The following is a 19,745-nucleotide window of genomic DNA, read 5'->3' as shown; positions in this document are numbered from 1 at the left end:
TATATATGACTTGAGACTCGTATTTTCAAAAATAACAGAGAAAAAAGCATTTTAAATCTCTAATTAAAATTATCTAGTAAAAGCATTAGGGAAATTTGCCATTCAATAATAATAGCATTACAAACCAGTCTCATTTGCCAGGGAACGAAAGAACTTCAAGTGCAATTCTACACTTCAAGGATGCTTCCTCCAAGGCCTACTATCCTGAACAAAAATCTAAATTACTGGGAGGTAGTATCTTCTTTCATCTAAAGAACAGTTTTAATGCAGTATCTCAAATTGTTTTTCATGTTCTAAATGTATAGGAAATTAATGAGGTTTTATTTAGCAAGATGGATTCATAGAAAGGAGCTGTTTCATTTGACACTGACAGGCAAACACTTCAAAAGTAAAATTTTGCAAATGTCTAACAGGACATAGGTACACTACACACCCTTGCAATGTGAATTCCTAAAATCTACATTTATTTTTCATTTATCAGTGCTTTTCCTAATACAAGCATATGTAAGTAATTATATATATGGTCCTACTGTCCAGTGTGCAGTTTGTTTATGTATTATTAAGAGTATCTACAGAAGGTGCAGTGTTGTGGTGTACACGTTATGATTACCTAAAGAGCATAGTATAACCAATGATCACAGATATTATGCTTTTCTAAAAGTAAACATGGCCACATGCCATATTTTTGATCAATTAAGAAATCATTTTAAAATATTATATTATTAATATTATTAACAAATTCAAAAGTAAGAAAATTCTGATTTTCCAAATATGAGCAGTGATATAATCAAAATACGTACTGATTACTTTATTCATCTGTTCCTATTTACTTAGCAGAAATCTTTAAAGTAGAAAATGAAAAGCCTTCAATGAGAAATAAAATAGAAAATCAAGCAACCTGGTACTCTTAAAAGTACGCACATCGGTGGATTACCAACAGCATTACATTGCATAAGTAAAAAGATATTTCTTCACCTCTTCTTTTCCGACACCTGCGCGAAGAAGATAAGAAAGGCTACCATATAACTGTTCTTTCTCTCTCAAACAAAATGCAAGATAACAGAAAAACAGACTTTCTGAATTACAATTTGATTTTAGTTTTACAGTATGGTGCTTCTGTCATTCTAGTAATAGGCTACTTGAAGGAATAAATTTTTCCCTGTTTTCACTTTAGGTAAAACCCTGCTTCTTTTAGAGTAATTTGCACAAATCCTGTTGGATTTAGTGGAGACAGGGCTTCTTTTCCAGCGAAGATCAGTGTTAGTTAAACATTTGTGCACCAAGCTCTTGTGCAAGTGCAGTACCAAGTACAAGATTCCATCTGGCTATCTCAGCCTCCTGTTTGTCTATATAGGACTTCACTTGTTTCCTACAGCTTTTTAGCTCTTCCCAAATCCCAATGTTTTACAAAAATACATCTGTAACAAACATATTCACAGTACATGGGTCCCAGTAGCTAGGACACTCAGGTAAACTTTTCAGGTTGTTTCTGATCCCAGTTTAACACAATCCTTCTCCTCCCACTCCTCCAGGAGAGGTTATTTTCAATCATCTAGATCATTTCCATGAACAAGAACAGAAAATTATATTATTAGGTTCTTCTCACAGATCTGCAGTAGCAGATTGACAAATACCCTTTAGTGATACTTTCTTCAAAGGGAATAAACCTACAAATTAAAGTCATTTCTCAGTCTTACTTTTGCTAAAGGGAAGACAGGTTTACTCAAGTCCTTTATAATCTGCTGTGGGATATCAGCCCTGCTCAGCAGAATGCCTTATTGCTGTTCATTTTCTCTAACTCAAGTGGGAAAGCACCAAGCAGCCTTCTGGTAGATTACTACCTACAAATACAAATGCTTGAAGAATTACATGGGAAAGATCTGTTAAGCTTCAACTCCCAAGGCATTTTTTTTATGATTCATACAGCACTTCTTTCAAAGAAGTAAGCCTCATGCTTTTTAATCTATGCAGAGATCATAAACTTTTTTTTTTTTAATTCCATAACACGTTATGGAATACTGATCATCTGTACAATTTTTACTTCAGCAGACACAATTCACAAACACATACAGATACCCTAAAAATGTTAATAACTCTTCAGCTTCTTAGAAAATGGAATCTGTTTTTCCTCCATGTGTAATCCTTCTGCTTCCTCAGTCATGTGCGAAAGCTCTGTTTGAACAGCAACCCCTAATGCTTGCTGTATTATATACCATAGAAAGTAATTAACAGAGGAAAGCATAAGGCCATCTCTAATCTGGCAGCTAGCTTTTCTGACATAAGTTTGAATATTGCATAGCCAGGAAAAGTGTTACAATAAAGTCTTCTTTGTGAAAAGGACCATACGTAGGAAAGTACCCATACTTCTGCTTAAAGAAGCCTCCCGAGTATCTGCTACTGTGAAGACTATTCACGGGGGTAAAAATTTGCAGGGTTGTATCCATCAATTCTGATAACTCCCTGCCACAATTGTTGTCAAATATCAGGGCTAACACAGCTAAAGGATTGAGGCTTCTCAGTGAGTTCACTGGGCAAGGAAGAACCTTACTGCTGGAGACATTGAAGAACCAGAGCTGTGCTTTGTTCAAGGAGAACCACATTGCACAAGAAAGCTTTGTCCACAGAGAGGGGAGGAGGACTGCCTCTGCTCCAAGCTGCTCATGAAACACAGATAAGCTGAAGGCAGTTATAGATAAAAGGATTAGAAGGTGGTCCAACAAAGACAGAGGAACATGTCCCAGAATATTTTGTTCAAAAACATCCAGCAGTCATTAAGTGATATCAGAAAGTCCGTCCTTGCTTGAGAAATTCTTGTGCTTACGATCCTTGCACTTCTGCCACATCCTTGCTAAAGGCATTAAACTGCAAGCCCAAAGGACTTACATCTTATGGGCCTCTTCAGTATAAAGGTAGGCACCAGGAGGGAGCAAGGTGACTCAGGTATAAGTTCTCAGGCTTTCTCTCAAAGGCAAAATAAGGTACAAATTACTAGGAAAGTAAGGACAGTGGCATTCATTAAAACAAGATAACAGAGTAACAGAGCGTATGTCATAAATTTAATCATAAATGGCTATGTTTTATACAGGATCGTAACAAACTGAGTTTAAACCACAAACTGAACATCTGTGCTCAACCATGATATATTAGGATGTTCCTGTATTTTTTTGTAATCTGCTTAGACTCTGAGCAATCTGACACAGACCCTATGTCATCCTACATATCTACATACAGGCATGAATGATAGACCCTTTGGGGTAATGCTTAAGTATAAATAATGAAGGCAAATAGAAAAGATACCTAGGGACCTTAGCTGAAGGACTGTTCGGGCCTCTCCCACATAACATCATGTCCACCTGCATTCACATTAAGGATCTCACCTTCAGACCACAGTTTCAAACTGAAAACCTCATTGTACATAATGTTTCCAGCATACAGATTGTCAGAGGCTAACTGATCAAATAAAATCCTGGAGAATGTCACAAATGATTTAACGGTGCTTCACTGCTGACTTAAAGAAAAGTAATCAGGCATTGGATCCAAAACAGGACACAAGCCCAGAAACAAACATTTTATGCACTTTTAAAACTTTTTTTGGTAGGAAGAAACATAATACTCTGATGGGAAAATGGTGCTACAGAGCATAATACACATCTGTAACTCTGGACGAGAACCAGCAGTGCTGAGCTGCAGCACAGGCAGCAATGTGGGATGGTTTGGAAAGAAAGGGATTTGAATATGAAATGCAGCAAGAAGAACTGGCACCCAGTGTGGTAGCTAGAAGTGATGTCTAGGAGAGACAGAAACTCACTATATTAGTTGTCCCCAGCAGGTACAGTGCCAGGGGCACAGAGCAGCATGCCTGTGGAGACAGGGAGACAGACATATGGAAAAGGCATACCTGCCTGCACTGGGGCAGGTCACCTATAGCATCTGCAGGAGCACAATGGGGGCTGCAGATCACGGTATTCTGGGGTCACCATCTCCTGCTTCTGCAGGAACTCCTGCACTCTGAACTCTGTAAATAAAGTAAAAACATCCGGGACTGTCCTCTGGTGTGGTGATCAACAGGCAAGGAATGGTATGGGTCCACAAGATTGACCTCCTTCACCCTCGCAAAGCGGTCACAACCAGATTCCCCCTGGGAAACTCTTGACCCTGTGCCACAAATTTTTTGGGAGATTACTAACTGGTACTAGCCAAAATCATGCCAAGGAGCATCTCACCATTTAAGAGTACAAACAATTGCTTTGCAGAGCCTCCAAACGTCACCTGGCAGTGCTCAGGTCACTAGTCCATGCACAGTCAGTGATAATGTGGTGTGACCCCCACCCTCCAGCTGTGGACCTAGGAATGGGGTTGCAGTGGACCAGATGTGGAGAGCAGACAGTAAGTGAAGAGACAGGGTCCTGGTTTAGAAAGCTGGTCATGCAAGAGAGGAGAGCATGAAAATGGGTGAGAGAGAGGGCACAGCGTGCCTTCTGGGGACAAGCCAGACATGCTGTTTGCTTTGCATATAGTCAGCTCATTTACTAATTGATATAGTTCATTTATACCATTATCTAAAAACACGTATTTATTCTCCATCGCAACCCTTTCTTTTGAGAGAAAGTACTGTTAGCTGTTTGCTAATTCAGAATATGACTGATCTGCCCCAGTGATGCTCAGCTGCAACAAAGTTGGGACTGGCTGAACTGAATAAAAGCATTTATATAACAATTTCAAAAAGCAGCAGCACTGCTGCAAGACTTAGGCATGCAGCAGTGGTCTCACTCAGCTGAGATACCAAAGAAGCCAGAGCTCTGAAATGGAGCTGTCAGCTGAGAAACAAGAGCTCACCCAGATCTACAACATCCCTTCCCCAGCACAACCCATCTGGAGGCAGCAACACTTCCGTAAGGTCATTAGTTCTTAACTAGCCGTCACACTCTGGGGCAATATCAGATAATTTCCAGCAAAATACCCCACAGAATATTTTAGAGTTATCTGTGTATCCACTATGTTTCTGGCCAGTCTTGCCAATACAGAGTTCAACACTCGGGAGCAATGGGCTAACGTGTCCTTCAAAGTTTCACCCAGCAGACTATTCCCATATAGACACATTCTTTCAATACCAAGAGCTTCTGTTGATGGAGTATTTTGTAGGGGACATTTTTAACTGTGCCACAAAAAAACCCAACAGATCAAGCTTTCTGCAAGATACTGCCATTTCATCTCAGACTCCTCACTCAGATGTTGCTTCCCTTGGCAGATTGCAGGTTAATTCCCTGTGTATTATTATTTTGTAAAATGAGACCTGCATTAAGATAATATTAACAATAATTTTACTATATCTATTTTGATTAAAACACCTTAAGACAAAACCTTGGATCTGTCCTGTTTTCTTAGTTAAGTCATTTCTTGATCAAATTCTCCTTGACTTCACACAGAATTTATATCTTTACCCCGTAGTTACTCAGACCAGCATCTGATGACTTCACTGTTAAGATCTGCCAGTGAAAGAAGCCTTGGGTTTGACCTAGAAATAGCCACTTGTGGCTGAAAACAAACCCAGAAATAGACACTTGGGAGGGGAGGGGGAGGTCAATAAGTTCCTTCACCTCATAATTTTGTAGAGCTGTACTTTGGCATAGGTAGAAAAGAGCACGTTAGTCACTTCTTCTATTAATTCATTGGTAATTTTGTGGACATTTCCCGTAATGAATACTACAATCTCTACTTCTACAGTGACTATAGAAACGAGTCTTAAAATGTCAATCAAATTAACACATACAAAAAAATAAAGCTTATACAATTTTTTTAAGTCACAGTTTGTTGAATGGTAAATTAACTTTTTAGAGTAAAAGGATTTTTTTCTAAGGTAATTGTTTATGATTGCTTCTCTTTTAAACTAAAAAAATACAGCAATACAGTATTGACGAAGTTAACGCCTCCTATTTAGAAATAAAAGTCTAATTCCCTGAACACGCCATATGGACAGCTTCTGTTACCAAAAGAGTTTCATGCTCAAGACATTTGTAGGAGCAGTCACCAAATTTATTTTCTGCATTTAATGTCAAATTAGACTTTATTTTGCTCTTCTTACTCAAAATAAGTAATCCATTGAAACTGGACTGATGATAACTAGTAAGACAAATCAAGAAGTAATGTCTTATTTATCCTGAGCAAAGGTACAAGGTTTTGGTCCCACGTTATCAGGATTTAATTTAGAATTGTAACTTGATTTATGTTATCAGTTAGGGGTCAGGAGATCCTCACCACATCCAGTAGCACTTCTCTTTGCTTTTATACTCTCAGGCACACCTCACTACACCAATAGTTACAGAACGATTTTTAATTTTTTTATTGCAACAGTTGTTTTACAGAATATTCAACTAAAAAAAAATGGGTATTTCTGGAGAGTGCAAGCAGTGGGATTCTAGGATGGTCCTTCAAGTCTTGCTAGTCAGGTATGGTACCCTGCTGTATTCATCACATTCAATGAGCCCAAATTTGATTATATGGGAAAAAAAAGAATCAGAGCAAATAAGTCAGCTATTTTTAAATACCGTTTATGGATTTGTCAGTGTTATTCCCATGTCCCCAGAACTCTCTGTGGAGTTACCCATCACCCAAAATGGCTCTAAAAGCCATTCTGGACCCTGTGATACTACTGAGCATAGCTAGGAAACCTCTCAGATGTTTCTGCATTTTTGGCTGACATAAAATATTCTCAGCTATTTTATCCCCATATTCCCAGGAACAAATGCCAGAAACTGAATGTTCAAGACACAGAACAGAAGTTATCCAATAACTGAATTTGAAGCCTTCCTGAGCAAAGAGGAAATAGACTGAATCAGCAGACCACTGAAATGAGTGAGAAAATTTGATGCCCTTTTAATGATATGTTCCATGCTTCTTTCACATGAAAATTAACAATACTGCCTGTCTGCACAGCACTGACATCTCTACTGTAGTCAGTGCTTTTATAGCGTATTTTTCCTTTAAAATGAAAAACTAAATACAATTCAATGAAGCTGAAAAATCAAAGTTCTTTCAATATGAAGTATCTCCTTTAATATTTGCCAAGCACTGATATTTTTCCCCTTGGGTTTTAGTGGAGCTGAAATAAACATAGCCTCTTCTGTTCTTTTCTTGGTAGCTCTCCTTTATTGCATAACAGAACTCTGGGAATAGGGGATCACTTCATTCCTTTTGCCTGACTTTTGCCAGGTGCAATGTCCATGGAGGCAGAAAGTACTTTCACAGCAGTCATCCAAAACCCCGCACTGCAAAGAAGTCTGAGCCACAGCAAACACAGCTGAGAATTATCCCCAGGCCCTGTTAATCCATTCAAACATTCCCTCTGCTGGATGTCTTTGAGGTAATAAACCAGAAAGCACGAAGGGGTTTACAAAAAATTGCAGCAATTATTTTATATTTAAGTACAACATTTAAAATATAATTAATTTAGAATCATTGGGCATTCCCCATGAACGTTTTACACTAATACAAGAAATCAGTCTGTGCTCTATCATACAAGATCAGTTTTAATATCATCTCTTTCTAAGCAAAGTCAAGCAGATAAGGAGAAGCCACTTAATGACTGAAATCATTCAACACTCTTTATGGGGAGAAGGACTAAAACATGAATTCAAGTGGCAAAGATCCTTGGCATCAGTGGAAGGAGGGGACATAACTGAGTCCCCCAATTCACACCTCATGCCTCTTCCAGTGCCCACGTCTCAGATGTTTCTGCATTTTTGCAGAATGATTGTCCCTTCTCAAACAGAACCAAAACAGCCAAACGTGCCAAGGGGTTGCAGAGGACCCTACCCCCACCACACACAGAACAAAAAAGAAGTTAGTCTGCTCAGTTTTTTCTTTCTTCCTCAAGCCATTGGGCATGACTTCACTGTTGTTTTGTGATAGACATATTGGTTCTTCAACAGCCATGACTAAAGACCTCCAAAGTTATCCCAGTTTGTATAACTTTGTCCATTAACATATGTGCTTAAGAAATTGATTTATTAATAGATTGCTTGCAAATTTGGGTCTATTCTTCAAATTCTCCCAAACACAGCACAGGCTAAAGATTTTTTATGCTGTAAGCTTTTATTTTATGAATTTTCAGAAGCAGTTATCTTTGTAACCTGCCAATGTAAGCCATCTTTTTGAAACACTTCAATAATATTATCTGTACTGTCTTAAGAAAGATCCCCTAGACCTATATTTTCATCAGCACAGACATTTTTTAAGGTACCAGTTCAACGTTCGAGGAGGGAAGTACTAGACGAAGTACTGAGACATGACATAATCAGACCCTACCAACTCCAGTCATGACAGTGATCCACTAAAGCCACTGGAATATTCCTAGTAATATGCTGTTCAAAAGATATAACAATTAATAGCTAAAGTCATTATTTATGCAGATAAAACTATATGTTCCTAACAGTCCCTTCTAGGCACACTGTAAAAAGGATTCGATCTCTAAATTTTCAAATAAAAAGAAAATGAAAATGAAATATTTTTATACTCTTGATAGAGTTGCATAGACCCTGTTCTGCTAGTAGTGCCACAGTAGAGTGAGAACCATTCCAGAAGAAGCTGCTGACCAGTGTAAGCAAGAAGATCAAGTCCAGTTCTTAGAAAGAAACAGAGTAACAAGTACCATAGAATATATAAAATTCACAAGGCAGAGAGAAACTACATTGGTCAAAATGTTCAAAGTAATATTTAAATATGTCTTCATCTAGGACTGAATTTAAAAATGTTTACCTCTTTCTGGGATGTCAAAGTACCAAATGTTTATTATTTGTTTGCAATATGCAGAGGAACAAGTTTATTCTGTTTTGAACAGGAGGAAAATTATGGGTTAGGAATATCTCACATGCCTGTCACGGTTCTGTGGAAAAAGAACATTTAATTCTCTTTTCAGATACTCACTCTAAGTTCTCACTTATAAAAGCCAAAGTTTAGTGACCAGAACAAATAATATAAATATTCTTGTATGGGTTAATTCATTTCACTTTCTTTAATCGTGATGATATGAGGGGGGTGTTATGTACTTTTTAAAAGGAAATGTATCATAGATAGTTTTAGCTGGAGGGAATTTGAATACACGCACTTATAAAAGGCATATTCAAAAAAAACCAAGAAATGAGAAAAACTACAAAATTTGAGGAATCCTCAAGACAGCACATTACAAAACTCTGGATTATTTTTGTTCGCTATGATGGCTTAGTACAGGCAGAAGAACCTGGGAACATTCCTGTGTTCCCTCTAAGCAGTAATTTTGTGGTTTATGCAACTCCTACGTCTAACGTGTTGGTTACTGAGATAACTTCTGTCTTCGCACATCCTAAAAACCCACACGTGACAAAGGAATATTCCCAGAATAGCAAATCCACAGTTATCCAACCACAGTCTGCCTGACTGGGCCGTATGCTTGAACGATGACTCCAGTGTAAAGAATTGCAAAGGAAAGGCTCATCCTTCCTGAGCGAGTACTCCTGGCTCCTCAGCCCTCCATTTCATCATTGCAAAACATGCGCTAAAACGATGATTAGAACTGCTGGCATGGACCGCTTGCCTGGTAATAGGTGATCTGCTGTTTTTGAGACTGTCAGTCACTGCCCTTGGAAGACTCTGGAGAACAGAGCAGGGTAAATATCGCACATCCTTGGCAAGACTAAAATGCAGCAAAACGTTACCTAGTCAAACTTATTCACGTCATACCTTTTCCACACTGCATCCATTGCTGCTCAAAGATAAAAGAAACACTGCACCTAAGTATTAGCAAATCAGCACCTGGCTTTTGCAGGTCACTTTTCTAAGTCTTGACTTTTGTAAATCACTATTATCTTACTCCTTCATACTACTACTAATTATTCCTAGTGAGGCAACATGCAAAATAAGCTAGGTATTACTTCATAGTAGTATTCCGTTTGATTTGAGTCTTATGACCTCCAAAATTTACGATGTCTGATTCAGATACATTCCCAGAATATAAAAGGCGTCAAAACCAGGTACAAATCACAGGCAAAGTAATTTGCTGTCAGCTGTCTATTTTGCCTGGGTCCATGGCCCAGAAAAACATCAGTAAAGTTACTATTTACTGGAGAGTTTCAGAACTTCAGAGCTTTGCCTCTGTGGAAATAAAGCATGCAGAATCCAGGACAAGATGCATGCACAGTGAGCATGAGCAAATTAATGTATTCAGAGTCAATCCATGCTGTCAACTACAATATAAACTCAAAAGTCTAGATATTTATGAGATAGGATTGGAGGACACAAGCCAAGTAGTTGAAAAACAGTCCAAAACTACTAAGCCACACTCAAAATCAAACAGGAAGGGAATCCCAGTTTGAGGGTTCCAAACAAAATTTAAGGTGGAGGGAAAAAGTGGAAAGCTTTCTTTCCACTCTCTGGGCTCTTTGGCCATGCAGGACCACTCTGCAAGTAACCTGGAGTAACTCAGGCTTGCTCTGAGGCAAGGAGCATATTCCAGGAGCAGGGTTAGCAGGAAGTTTTGGCATTTGCTGTGTAGAAGTGACCTTATAACTGAAAGCTGCCAAAACAGGTAGTGCCAGGCCTTACATTTGCTGCTTCTCGGAGCAACAAGCTTAGCGTTTCTGCTCACAGGCACACCCAGGAGTTCCCACAGCCTCTGACTTCCCACCCAGGCACTTGTAGGAGCTCATGCTGAAAACCCACTCAACCATCAGGGAGACACTCAAGCTTTTCTCTGTCTTTCTAAGGCCACTTCAGCCTCTGCAAAGAGACACAGAAAAGAAGCCTTAGCTTAGCTTAGGAAGGTAAAGAGTGACTGAATGTTACTACTTTAATTCAACCATCCCAAGGAAAACAGTGCTTTTTTGACATCACACGTATTCAGATTAGAGGACTGTGATGCGATGAAAAGCACAGTTACTCAAGAACTCACGTGAGCAAATGAGGAAAAGGATAAAAATGTATTGTGAATAACCAATACTTAATTTCAGTCACTAGAAGAGAGAGGTAGAAAAATTGCATTCCTGAAAATCAAACTGAGTTGTGCCTAAGTATTCTCATTATGCAATGTAAAAATCAATGAAATGCACTTTTTTGTTCTGGTTATGACATAGTGTAATTTAGAAATCCATTCAAAAGCTTTCAATCAAATAAAGATGGACATTTTCATGTACAAGTACTTCCTTATCATAAAAAATTATACAAATCATAAGAGGGGAGAGTTCAACATGGAGTCAAATTGTTTTAATAGCCACTTGACTCAACAAAATAATTTCCAAACAGCTTCTTTGGGTTTCAGCTAATGGAAAAGAGAAGGGAGTATTTGATCTTTAGATTGTTACACCACTTCTTCAGTCTTATCACTGAAAACATTTTTAAAATGATATTTTCATTGATCTGTCTTAAAGAAGAAATACTAAAAATTCTAGGTTGCTTTCACAATGTTGCTAAAGTTCTCCAATGCACAACCATGACTGAGATAGGAAAGTCATGTCATCTATTGTTTCTTATAACCCATCACAGTCTGTAGAAGCAGTCAAGCCAGCCAATCCAATTCATCTTGAAAAACATCAAAGTCCAAACACATTTTGACAAGCAAACGGGTGGGATATTAGCATTAGAAGAAACAGAAGACAGAAATTGATTCTGAGAGCTCCAGGAGCCTGCAAAGCAATGGGAGCTTAGTGTCAAAGGCTGACTGGATGTGAATAAATCAGCTCTGGGAAAAATTAGAATTCCTAGATCACAAGTGACAGATGTCCCTCATGCTAGAATGACTTTCAGGCCACTTCATTTGAATGTTATTAGGAGAGGAGGAAAGACAGAGTTACAGAGCAAAAGCAAAACACTTCAAGATTGTGTGTAGTGGGTTTTTTAGTCTGCCAGTGTCAGCACTGCTCATTTCATTCAGTTGGTCCAGAATAAAAATAAAAAATAGCAGATAAAGAATAGACTCTTAATATAAAAAAGTGGACAATGTACTTCCTGGATTTAAAACTTACTACTTTTAGACAGTTTCTAATGGTCAACAAACAATAGGAAAGTGTTCTGCTGAAGCAATGGGTAAGCAGGCTTCCTCGCCAGCTGCACCACTCTGTGCACAACGTCCCATAGACCTGGCTGAAAGTGGCCACCAACCAGAGAGGTCTCACCTTCACAGTTTCTAGTAAACACCGTACCTTACATCCACAGGATGCCACAGAAGCTGACAGTATGAAGTTCCCCTGGTTCAAAACGTGCTACAGAAAATTGGAGGAGTCATCCTGTGCAGGTTATCACATGCCACATCCTGGATACCACTGCAAGAGGATGCTCTTTCATCCTAGGAGAGCTCAAAGCTGGGAGGGTGTGTTACAGAAAAGAGCACTGCAGGCTTAAACATTTTCCTATATTTTTAATTAAGCATTGTCTGCTAGTCACTGTAAGAATCTGATCATGCATGGTAAATACACAGCTGAGTGACTGAACGGAAATATTTAACCTAGAGATGGCATCTCCTCATCCCATGAAAGAAGGACCTAGATAAGTAACTCCACAGTTTTACAAAACAATGGAAATGAACAGGGAAGAATCCCACCAATTTCCACTGAATCAGCCTACATTTTAAAATGAACAGTTGTTTATTGCTCAGCATTTTAAAAAATCTGGCCATTTACTAAATGTCTAGAATCACTTTAGAATCTAATTTTCCAGCTACACTTTTTTAATATTGGCTTTGGTTTATTTCTATTTACTTATGCATTTATCTAAATCAGCACACTGAGACAAATTCCTGCTGGTGCAGTCTAGCTCATCTACCACAAACCTCTCCTCCCCACTGACAAGAGCTGAGGCACTGGCTAAGAAAGCCTGCACAGTCAGTAGAGCTATAAAAAGCTGACACTACCATTTTGCTGGACATTTTCCCATTACAGAGTTGGTGTTTCTTAAAAATTTGAATTATATGTGGTATTTGGAACTTCTTGAAATATAAAATTCTCAGAGGATTCTTTTTGTCAAACCTAATGTTTCATATTTTTTGAATGCTGTTGTATTATAATATAAATGTAGAACTTTTTCCCAATGGAAAGTATTTTAAATCTAAAATTATCTAACACAACATTTTAAGACAATAAAAGGAAATTTTGCCATATCCTTGGGAAATTGTGATTGTAATAAAATGGCATATTCAAAGAGAATACATTCCAATACAAAAATTCTGACCACCTTCAGTAATGAAGTTTTAGGTGCCAGCTTTATTCTTAGACAGGTTCTCTAAATCAAAGTGTTCGCAGGTCTAACAGTAAGTTAAAGACCAGTGAATATTCTTATAAAAACTGATTTATTTCAAAGGTGGAAAAGGGCTGTTAGTCTGAGCAGGAGAGCAGTAGTACAAGGAAAATACAGCTGCACAGTATCTGGCAGGGAACCAAATCATTTCTTTCATGATTCACTTTCCACATCCAATTGGATGCCAAGTCACAGTTTCGGAAAGGCCCCCACAAACCACTGCTGGCAGGGCTCATCCTGTCAATCTGTGCACCAAGAGGATCGTGTCTGGATCGGGGCCCTGGGGACGCGCTGGGTCCCTGTAAGGGCAGCCCCATCTCCTCTCAGTATGCCCAGCACTGATGCCACAGGAGTGGCACATGAGGGGGATATTAGCCAGGAGAGGAAAATCAGGACAGTCAATCATTGTCTTATACAGCCAAAAAGTGAGGCAGCTCTAGCCAGCTCACTATACTGTCAAGGAGGCAAGTATTTACGTCATGTCACAGACGGCCTTGTTCATTAGTATAGTCAGAAAACAACTGTATTCAGAAAGTACCTATCAGCAGCTTCCAGCCCTTGTGTGGTCAAGCCATGGTGCGAGGGCTGCCTACCTGCACTCACGCTACCTGCGCACCTTAGTGCTGGGTTATCGGCTGCATTTTGTCTTGTTCTCTGCACAAAAAAGACCTCTGGGGGTCTGTTTAGCCTACAGAAGACAACGACTGAGAGGGGATCTCATCAATACTTATAAATATCTAAATGATGGATGTCAAGAGGAAGGGGCCAGACTCTTCTCTATGGTGCCCAGTGACAGGACAAGGGGCAATGGGCACAAACTGGAACACAGGAAGTTCCATCTGAACATGAGGAAAAACTTCTTCACTTTGAGGGTGACCGAGCACTGGGACAGGCTGCCCAGAGAGGTTGTGGAGTCTCCTTCTCTGGAGATATTCAAAACCCACCTGGATGTGATCCTGTGCAACCTGCTCTGGGTGATCCTGCTTTAGCAGGGGGGTTGGACTAGATGATCTCCAGAGGTCCCTTCCAACCCCTACCACTCTGTGATTTTGTGATTCCAGTGATTCAAATCCCAGTAAATCCAAACACACAAATGAGCCTTTGCATAAATGGGACAAGCACTAAGCACCATGAAAGTCAGGACAGGTGGGGTTTTTAATTTGTCTTCTGGGTGCTGAGTTAGCGAAAGATCATGATTTGTGCCTTAATTTCATCTAAACACAGAGCTTGTGTCTAGACTAAATGAAAACTATTTTGTTATTCTGTCTTTCTCACTGCAAGCCTGAAAAAAGATCTAATTTATGCATTCAAATGAAGATAAAAGTGCTTTGAAGAGAGGCTGAAAGGTCTTCACAAAGCCTTCTAAAACATTTTTTTCTTCTTGAGGAACCACGGGGACATCTGAACAGCTTCAAAACTGCAGCAGAGTTGTCTGTATCACATCCCTTCAACTGACATTTAAAGTAACCAAGTCTGAAAAGTGTTGAGGCTATTGCAGAGTTAAAATTTTCTAAAAAAAAGATAAATAGCTGTAAGCGGGACATAATTCCAATATGAACAGAAGTGTGTGACAGAGAAATAGGGAAATGCCTAAGTCAATTACTGCTGATTTTTAAGCGGGGTCACACTTACAGCACTGATCTACCTGCCCAATACTCAACTTCCAAACGAGTGTTGGCAAATTGAAAAGAATTCCAAAATGAGATACGAGTGACATCAGCTCTGGGAAAATAACACAGCATGCAGTTCCCAAAGCTCATCTATTTTGTCTATCCAGGAGAAAATCAAGGACTTGATCATGAGATAACAGTATTGCCATGTCGCTCCTCTCAAAATCTATGTAAACAAGACAACTACAGCCTCTGAATCTGTGCAAGCTTTCATTTTGGAATAAAAGGGAATATCTAGCAAAATGCATCACATGCTGAGCTTCATTTAATTGTATAACTACTCACAAACAGAAACTTTTGGAAAGTGCTTATAAAACAGGTGAGGCAGAAGAAAATACCTCTTAAGCTAAAATTACATTCTAAATTAATTCCCATGCCTGCAGCACAACATCTACTTTGGGGCCCTTGCACTTTGCCATCACCCTTTTCTTTCTCATTTACACCTTTCTGTTCAAGACAATTTTTCTCCTAAATGCTGGCAAAGGATTTCCTTTACTGCCATTCCCTTTTAACTGCTTCTTAAGAAAATCTGAATTGCTACTATGGTGCTAGTGCTGACACTTGTTGTTCATGGTCTGACTGTACACGACTTTAAGACAGAGAAGGTCGCTCTCCTGAGTGGTAGCTGGGCGCACTGCTGATTCGATTCATTACCCACCTGTAATGACACACAGTACAAACCGCAGCAATGATGCAAGGATGCACTCAAAGCTGCACAGCTTGATGGCACAGAACAAGCTTCTGAAATCAGAGTTGTTTCCCAAGCTGGCTACTAAAACTTGCCTCTAGCAAGCTCTGCTCCCTGCCACCTCTTGTATGAGCAAGCCACAAGCGTAAGGTAAGACAATATTGTATGAGCAAGCCACAAGCGTAAGGTAAGACAATATTTTGTTTGTTTAATTTGTAATTAGATAGGAAAAAAAGCTTTAAAAGCCCCCCCCCCCCAAAAAAACCCAAACCAACCCTTCCTCTTCAGAGTGATTTACAGCAGATTCATGAAGAGCAGAAGATGGTTGAAGGGCTGTGACCCTGTCCCAGGGTAGGAGAAGGTGCCTGAGAGGGATGGGCAGGCTCTGAGGGAGGAAGGAGCATGGCACAAGCCTCTCTCAAAGGAGAAATGATTGTGCCGAAAGGTAGCTCAGAGCCAGTATCTCCAAACTTTTCACACAATGTTACCTTTTCATAATTAAAGGCTATGGTGACTTTGAGGACAGATTCTGAAAAATAAAGTCCCTTTTGGTTTTAAATAGGTTGAATTACATCAATTCATACAAAATGAGAAGCACTAGTTTGCTTCTCTTGGGGGAACATGTTGTTTCCAGGGGAAAATGCAGCAGAAACATGTTTGTTGTTGCCAAAGAGCATTGCCAAAGAGGAGCTGGAAACATTGCTGCTGTCAGAAGCAGCAATATTTGGAAAAGGACCCAGAACTTGATATGTTGTTACCACAAGAGTCCTTCTGAAACTCTGGCCCAGTGTAGGTAGCAAAATAGAAGTGGAGTTTCTCCAGCTATATCTAGACCACCTAAACTGTAAATGTGGCACCCCTAGGCAGAACTTAGGTGTCTAAGTATCCAGTGTGATTGAGATTGACTACTCCTGGGTGCTATCTCTTAAAAACCCTGAAAATCAAGAATTTCTTCATTTAGGGCAGTGGTATTTCCAAGGCACCCACACACTCTCAATGTAAGCATTAAGTATAAGTACTTTGGTGCATAAAGCTGGAACCCAACTTCACACCCAAAAGCTTTCCCATAATTTCAGGATACGCAATGAAACAAACTCCATCAAGCCTTTGGGGAGGTTCACCCTCTAGAAGACATGTTCCCACCTAACTCACCTGGGATGCACTGAACCCAACGTATGGCTCACTAGTTAAGGCAGCTCTCTTTTAAAACACTGAGGGAAGAGGCAGTGTAGGAGGACAAGTGCCTATTTAAATGATTGTAAAGCACTAAAACTGGCATAAGTGATACTTGGTACCACTTACAGCTCTGGTTCCCTTGAATGCAGGGTGAGAGATAAGAAGAAACACAGAGGAAAGTAGTGTTTTGAAATAGGGAAATAGGATATAATAAAGTGGCAGTGTGAACCCTGCAGTGAGAGTCTTTTAGAAAACAATACTGAAAGCTACTCCCTAGTAAATGACTTAATGACTATTATTGTTATCATAATATAGCTGGAGTGAAATTAAGGATTAGATACGGGCATTTTTTAAAATTCCTCACCCTTTTGATTTAAACCGCACTATTCAACTCCACAGCACAGAATTTTCTGAATGGCAATGTCATGATTTGCTACATCATCACAGGCAAAGCTTATAAATAATTTAGGAAAATATTCACTTGGCCGGGGAATATCACTTAGCCCCTGTTTGCAAGGCATAAGTGAGTTTTCCAGAGTCCACAGGACTTGAGCTGCTTCTCTCTGAATAAATAATCCTCTCCCATCACAGATATATACACACATCCCCTTCCAAATTAATGTTCTTACCTTATCTTTATTTTCAGAGTCAGAATCCTCAAGCTTGGTCCGAATGACAAAGGGAGTAGATAATCTCAGGAGGACTCGTTCAAACGTGGCACTGATTTTAGGAGAAACTATGTCAAAGCACTCCTGGAATTTCAGAGTTTTATGAGTGTCACATCTGAGCTGCTTCCTAAGACCTTCTCCAAGCTGGAGAACCAACATGTTTGGATCAAACATGAGGTGAAAGGGGAAAGCTCTGCAGAAGGTGCTGATGCTAATCCTCAGGTCTAAGGGGGACTGGGAAGTTCCCGGTGGAAGTGCTTTTGTGATATTTGCATTTTCATGTTCTTTGATAAGGAAAGTCAGACAGCTGCAGTTTCCTGGGTTCGTCCCCTCTGAACACAACTTGTCATTAGTGACCTGTTCTACTTGCACTTCCAAGCGGTAAATCTTCTTTGCTGCTGCTTTTATCATTCCCACCATTGCAAATCCCACAATCTGATGTGGGTGAAAGTAATGAAGCATGAGATTGCCTTCAGGGAGCTCTTTGCATAGGAAAGAAGGGGATTCCAGGGTGGCCTGTCTTCCAAATGAAGTTCTAATGTGCTCCAGCAAAGCATCAAAGCCATTGAAGAAGTCTTGAAGGGTCCCACCTACAGCTCGAAGAACTCTTTCATTCTCGTCAAAGCAGACATTGAAGAATTCCTCCCCAAACTTTTCTTGCATTTCCTCAAACTTCAAACCTATAGGACAATGAGATATTGGTATCAACAACATAGTATTGCTACTGTGTTGCATTTTTGCTTTGTTCTCTCTTTGCCTGGTATTTTTCCAAGTCAGTGAGAGTGGCTTTTTCACTGGACACATACCCATGGGACTTCTCTTTTCCTTGGTGGTTGGGAATAACCCTTGGATGCCTGAAACACACTACTTCATTCTAAAAGCCATTTTTGCCTGTCACTTTATGTCCTCATACTTTCAGTTTACTGTCCCAGCCAGCTGCTTGTGGGGTTTACACTTGCCTGTCTCCTCTGCCCTGCTGGAAGTCAGAATACATTATAATTTCCCTGATTTTTGCATGTCAGATGCAGTCTGCTGTGTGAATGCACCCAGACATGGGTGCATCCCTTCCATTGTTGACCTAGTCACAAATTAGGGTTCTGCTTTTATGGCCCCTCTGTTCACTGCCTCTGCAAGGGATTCAGCTCTTACCAGCTTGAAGAATGAGCTATTGGGACTCAAAGTCGGGCCTCTGGCTTTCAATAAGCAATGTAAAGCCCTGCAGTCAGATGACACTTTAGCAGCTAGGGGAGGGGGATTGTGAGTTTTGGGGGTTTTTTTCAGACAAAACACTTTTCTCATTATAGCTATTCGGCACTGCCAGAAGATACAAAGGAATAATTACTTTTTTGTTGCCTGCAAAGGAGAGCAAAGCCTTTCTATTTTAGGCTTCTACACTCACCCATCTTTATAAAAAACCCTGCCTCTTAGAGTCATCTAAACTGCTAGTAGATGGGACAGCTCTGTGATATCTCACAATGTCACTTCAAGTCTCCATCACAGGAATTCAAAAGGCTGGTATTGCTGAAGGGAAGAAAAAATATGGGTGATGGAAGTCCCCAAATACAAATGTGTATCAAATCCTACTGCAGTTTGTTATCTACCATTTTAAGGATAACCCAAAAAAAAAAAATTTGACATGGTGATTAAACATTTTCCTCTGTCTTATTTTAGGGAATCTATGCTCTGCTAAGTCTCATCTGTATATAATCCCTATATCACATAGTAGAGCTACAAAATTTATCAGGTATGCTTGTATTGTCCTAAGCTGTAACAGAAGAAAAAATATGACTCGATCGTATGTGAATTACAGATATCCAGCAAGAGTTTTCAAAGGAAATTAATATAGGAATTAACAACATCATAGTTCCTCCAGTGTACTGAAATTTATCAAATTTCAGTGAAACAGACAAACGCCTTAAACTTTTAACTTGAATCCTAACAGAAATGAAGGGCAGTTACTTATTTCCTAAGGGCACTACAGGTCCTTTATTTTAAGATGTATTCAGCATGCTTTATAACATTGATAAGATCCCAGTGGATCACCAAACTTTTCACTGTTTGTTTAGACTGTTTGTAGGCTTTTAAATTTGCAATAACAGTGTGATTAGTGACTTTCATGCCCAAAAGGTGTAGCAGGGGACAGAAGTCATTCATCTGTTGTTTGCAGACAACAACCTTTGATCATCTCAAGACAGCATCTGAACTGCCTGTGCCCACAGGCTTAGATATAACGATCAATATTCACGAGGGATCTGAATGTTCGACAGCTTTTCAAACTATCTGCAA

The 19,745-nt window shown here is 39.5% G+C and overlaps 1 protein-coding gene across 2 annotated transcripts in view; it reads right to left on the bottom strand.

Annotated features, from left to right (window-relative positions):
* GUCY1A2 (guanylate cyclase 1 soluble subunit alpha 2) overlaps window positions 1–19,745 on the bottom strand; it is a 180,249-nt gene that overhangs the window by 130,188 nt on the left and 30,316 nt on the right. For both annotated transcript variants that reach the window (XM_075742301.1, XM_075742300.1), the window contains exon 4: window positions 17,421–18,139. In XM_075742301.1, the coding sequence (XP_075598416.1) occupies window positions 17,421–18,139 (719 nt within the window). The remainder of the gene's footprint in view (window positions 1–17,420; window positions 18,140–19,745) is intronic.

The sequence above is a fragment of the Balearica regulorum genome, chromosome 1 (genome assembly GCF_011004875.1).
Source record: "Balearica regulorum gibbericeps isolate bBalReg1 chromosome 1, bBalReg1.pri, whole genome shotgun sequence".
NCBI classification, from domain to species: Eukaryota; Metazoa; Chordata; class Aves; order Gruiformes; family Gruidae; genus Balearica; species Balearica regulorum.
This window is presented reverse-complemented; position numbering and strand designations above follow the sequence as displayed.